Source organism: Arachis ipaensis, chromosome B3 (assembly GCF_059453495.1).
Source record: "Arachis ipaensis isolate K30076 ecotype BB chromosome B3, ASM5945349v1, whole genome shotgun sequence".
Lineage (NCBI taxonomy): Eukaryota > Viridiplantae > Streptophyta > Magnoliopsida > Fabales > Fabaceae > Arachis > Arachis ipaensis.
Genome location: NC_142438.1, coordinates 37,755,700 through 37,761,127, shown reverse-complemented (window position 1 = coordinate 37,761,127; position 5,428 = coordinate 37,755,700). Strand labels below are relative to the sequence as shown.

The 5,428-nt window shown below is 29.8% G+C and overlaps 1 protein-coding gene across 1 annotated transcript; it reads right to left on the bottom strand.

Annotated features, from left to right (window-relative positions):
* Positions 1-536: 536 nt before the first annotated feature.
* Positions 537-4,783, bottom strand: LOC107632947 (putative sulfate transporter 3.5). The gene is made up of 10 exons (XM_088509655.1): positions 4,450-4,783; positions 3,999-4,206; positions 2,833-3,004; positions 2,409-2,474; positions 1,870-2,227; positions 1,485-1,771; positions 1,191-1,378; positions 1,028-1,101; positions 877-953; positions 537-795 (listed from the first exon to the last, which is right to left on the bottom strand). Exons 1-10 carry the CDS (start codon positions 4,781-4,783, stop codon positions 589-591), a joined length of 1,971 nt encoding a protein of 656 aa, XP_088365781.1. The 3' UTR covers positions 537-588.
* Between the last annotated feature and the right edge of the window lie 645 nt (positions 4,784-5,428).

The following is a 5,428-nucleotide window of genomic DNA, read 5'->3' as shown; positions in this document are numbered from 1 at the left end:
ACAGTTGTTTACATCACAAATATTGAGAAAATCTTTAAAAATCTCGTTCAACTTTCATGCTTGTCACAATTCAAAAATAGAATAATAATAAATAAAAAAAATAATTTCTATTCGTTATAACATTTAATGTGTGCATAAAATTAAAGTTTAATTTTAATTTACTGATTATATAGTATTTTATATTATTGTATAATTATATCTATTTTTTTATAATCATTTATATTATATTATTAATATAAAAAATAATTATTTTTATTAATGTAATATCACATCATTAGATGCAACTATTTTAGACTAAAAATCCATCAAAATTAAATTCTAAAAATTAAAGTAACAGATAAAATGAAACACTCCCATTTCTGACGCGGACTGATAGAGGCAAAGAGTTGTTCCTTTATTGCTGCCCTCTTTCAAGTGATGCATGTTGCATATAATAAAAGAAAGGCATTTAACTGATTCTAAATTATATGCTGATGAATTTTGTGTTGAACTCTTAGAATTTATTTAAAAGTTATTAACTAGAGAGAGTGCATAATTAAATCCCCACGAGTTGTTCAGTCAAAATTCGGAAAGGAATTTTGTGGCTGACTAGCAAGAATCAACTGCAGATTGATGAATTGTTGTTCCTCTAACTCCATCTTCAGAATTACTTGCCCTCGATTTGCGAAGTGCTATTTGACTTGCCTTCACTGCATCCTCTACTGTAAGGAAAAATGATTCTTTTCCAACCCTCGAAACAAATTTGGCTGCCACCATTTTCTCTAATACCTCTATCCTTGGGTTCACAAATGACAACTACAATATGTAATAACATACATTATTTATTTATTTTTTATATCAATTCGTTATGTATTCAGTGTGTATATTGTAGTGTACCTGCATTCCATTATTTTCAATGGTTTTATTTGTTTCCCATAATCCTTCAAGAGAAGTGGTGTCAATGGATGTCACTCCTGTAATATCCAGTAGTAGCTACTATGATTAATTATATATTTCCAAATTAAAGAAAGATTTTATTATCTCCAACCTGACAAATCCAGTATGATCTGCTCAACAGTAATTCCAGTAGAGTCTTCTTCACATCGAATGTACCTCATAATTCTGATACAAATATAATATAATAATATATTTCAATAGGCCAGAAGTAGGGACATACATATCAAAATATAATTCTGAAGAAACAATTTTACCTTTCTTTGACATAATTAGAATTCGCAAAATACATGGGAGAACCAAGTTGAACAATTAGAATTCCTGGGAGTGTTGAAACTGTATATTGATCAGTATCTCGATAGCAACCCAAGTCAGGTAACTTTCCAAGCTTACATGAATCGGGCCTTGCCACATATAATAGTGCTCTAAGAATGCTAAGACCCACCTTCATTAATTATTTCACATAATCTATATATATCAGGTCTTATGTTCCAATGTCTAAGAGTTTGACAAGTTGTAAATATAATAGATATAATTAGAGTAGTACTTACAGAGATCATGAGACCAATGTCCAAGGCTACGAAGATTACTCCAACGAAACCAGCCATGCAAATAATGAAATCAAACTTGTCAACTTTATAAAGATGAACAACTTCAGCATAATTAAGGAAGCCCAGCACTGCAGAGATGATGATAGCTGATAGAACAACAAGAGGTGTATAACCAAAAAGAGGAGCCAAAAACTCAAGAGTGAGTGCTACTAGGAATGCTTGTACTAAGTTTGACATCGCAGTCTTACACCCTGCAATGTAATTCACTGCCGTTTTCGAAAATGGTCCTACATTAAAAAAGGGCCAAAACAATATTAGCAATAAGGATAATATTAGGCTAAAAAGTTTAAAGCATTATGCATGCTTAAACTAATTGATTAATTACCAGTAGTCAAGTAACATGAAGTAACAGAACCACACATGTTCATAAGACCAAAAGCTATCATCTCTTTGTTCCCGTCATGAGGCGTGTTTTCAACCACAGCAAAGCTTCTTCCTATTGCTATGCCCTCCGCCATGGACAAAATACCCGTGATAAAACCTGCTCTCAGCACCGGTGCTAAATATTTGCTGTCAAATTTCAAGTATTTGATGGTAAGAGGATTTATTCCTCTACTCAGGTGACCCACAGTTTGAATTCCATGTCGTTTTCCATTGACCAGGTAAGTAAAGACGCCACCGACTATTACAGTTGTCATGGGAGCCATGGCTGATAGCCAAAAGAGTTTCCGGTTTCTATTTCTCTGAAAGATTATGTTCAATATCGGAAAGAGATATATCATACTCATTAGTCATTGGTGTATTTACTTAATAATTTAAGACAGCATGGTGAAACAAGTAGGTACCATATTTTGATAAATCACAGTATCGTTTATTTAATTTCTTTCTTATGTAAATTAAGAATTAAATAGGTGCAGCAGAGACCTGGTGTTTGGTAAACTGCAGGTAAGCAAGGAAGAACAAACCCATAACTGTGGTTTCCCACCTTATCTGTCAATAGAGAAAAAAAAACCCCAATTATTTGCTTAGACAAATTATTTAAAAAAATTATATATATATATATATATATATATATATATATATATATATATATATATATATATATTAAAAATAATTAATACGAAATAAAAAATGTGTATAAAAAATAAGTAATACTAGATAATTATTTTTTTCAATTAAAATTATTAGTTAATTTTTCTAAAATTATTTTATTTATTTTCAATTTTAGAATTTAAATTATACAATTTTTTTATTTTTTATTTTTTATTAAAAAAATATATACATAAATAATGGCGCAGATTATTTCCGCTAAACTAAGGTTATATAAAATGATATGATTCATACGTGCCTCATGTCTATAGGTCCATATGGACTTGAGCACAGTTGTGACGCCAGTTTTATGTGCAAAATGTTTCAAGCCGAAAATGCCCTTCAGCTGTTGGAGGGTAAGCATTACTGCTGCCCCTCCCATGAAACCTGTGATGGTTGAATGCGATAATAAATCTACTAATATACCCAACCTGCAATGATTTCACTGTTAAATGTCGTGCAAACCACACCACAATAGTAGAGTGAAAACAGCTATTTTATATTGAAATTTCTATTTATTTAGGTATTTCTATTTAATTTATCTCATTAAAAAAATTATGTTATGCATTGATAAAATAAAAACAATCAATGGTATATTATTACACAAACAAAAATAACTAAACATACAAATTCAATTGGATAACTATATATACTGTATCAAAATTAAATCCTTTAAATATATTTATTAATTTTTATTGTTCCTCTTTAAATATGTTGTATTAATTTTTACAGAAAATTTCACACAATATTATTCTCTTGATTAGTTACATGCCTTTAGACAAGTGCCATAGTTTTTTCTCCAACTGTTTACTCCATCCTATTTTAAAGTTGTTAAATTTAAGTTCATAAACAAAATTGTTATTTATACATTAAAATTAGTTATTATATATTTATGTATAAATATAAAGAATGTTAGAAGTTCATGTATCAGATTTTATTATTTTTTATTATCAATTAATTATTAATATTTAAAAATATAACATAAAGTATGTTGTTAGATTACTAGATTAAAATAACTAGACTAAAGGAATTAAATTGACGGTTAAATAATGACCAAAATAATAAATTCAGATATTTTTTGGTATTTTTCTATGAATATATGTATAGTTTAACTCATTTTAATATGTATGGTTAAGTACGATTTTGGTTTTAAACTTTAGAGACGATTTTTTATGCAAAAAAAGGTTGAAAACGAAAAAAATTTCAACTTATATTTTAGAGACTAAAATCGTATTTAACCCTTTTAATATGTATTTTATATTTTAATATGAATTCTATTTTAATGACTAATTTTAATAATAACTGATTTTAGTATACATCTCGTACTCGATTACTCTCACAAAGGAGAGTTTAATTAAACTTGTGGAATTTTTTATACTAAAACGTATTCCATATGTAGTAGTGGAAATAAAAAAGGTTGGTTACCTGAGGAAACCCAAACAAGTTTGGAAGAGGCCAGCAACAAACGTAGTTGTCAAAACCAAGTGAAGATACAATATGGGGTCTTCTTCTGGCCTTACCACGGTTGAAATAGTTTGAGATATAAGCAATGATGCTGATGCAATTGGCCCCACTGATAAATGCCTTGAGCTCCCAAATATAGCATACACAATAGGTGGCACAAAACATGTATCTAACCTCACAAAAGAACACAATCAGCTTCATGTGAATAAGTTGATATGAAACCACATAAATTAAATAACAAAATCAATCATTAGGTATTTATTACATATCCGAAAACATGTATTTAATTTATTTTTAATATTTATTTTGTATTTTAATATATATTCTATATAAATTACTGATTTAATAAATAATTTTTTGTTTATACGCTAAGATAGATTAAGTTAACCAGTGAGAACAAGTTGATTATTACATAGGCCAATAATGGGATGAAGATCAGCAAGTTTTGCATAGCTGATGGCTTGGGGAACGGCGATACTGGTGGCGGTGATGCCGGCGAAGAAGTCGGAGATGAACAAGCGCCAAGTGTATGTCGGGAGCCACTGGAAGATTGGAACCAAGTACTGAAGCCATTTTATAGCTCTAAACAATGGCTTCTCCTCTTTCTTAATCTCCCTGAAGGGATCGTCAGGGAACAATGTTTCTTTGAATCCTGATTTCAATACTTTCAGAAATCCTCTCTGACCAGCAAAGTTCACTGCATGTGGATCTTCCGGGTAGCAATTGCTATAATCCATCATCCTCATGATTATAATTAGCCCTAAAAAATAACCAAACAAGGTAAATTATATTAAGTGAAAACGTACACGCCAAAGTAACCTTAAATTAATAATGAACTTGAAAGTTTTAATTTGTTTTATTAGTACCCTCGGCATTCAATTCGACCGTTGAAGTGAAATGGAGAATGGTAAGCAGTTTAGGCTCTTTATATATAAGAATTTGGCCTTTAGTAATCGTTTTGAGTCTTAGAATAAACTTGAAAAAAGTTGCCTCCAACCGTTCAGATCAATCAAAGTAGAGTTCAATACTTCATCGTAAAGCCGCGCCGCAACACCAATTTCACTTTCTTGATCTCACATTGATATATTATGGTATAATAATCTAATATAGATTCTGTTCCTTTTGATTATTATAGGGCCACTATGCATGTTTAATTAAATAATTAATTCGTATCAAGAAACTAAGAGAGTTGTTTTACATACAACAAAAGATCGTTATTAGTACATAGGCAAAGTGCAATCAACATAAGAATTTTATATGTATTAATAATAGAAAGATGTATAAAAGAATTGTATGCAAATATCATTTCTTCAATCAATATGCATATACTAATAAATGCTCCATGCAACTTGAAAATTATGTAGTAAATTTAGCCACTATAAGAGTTTATT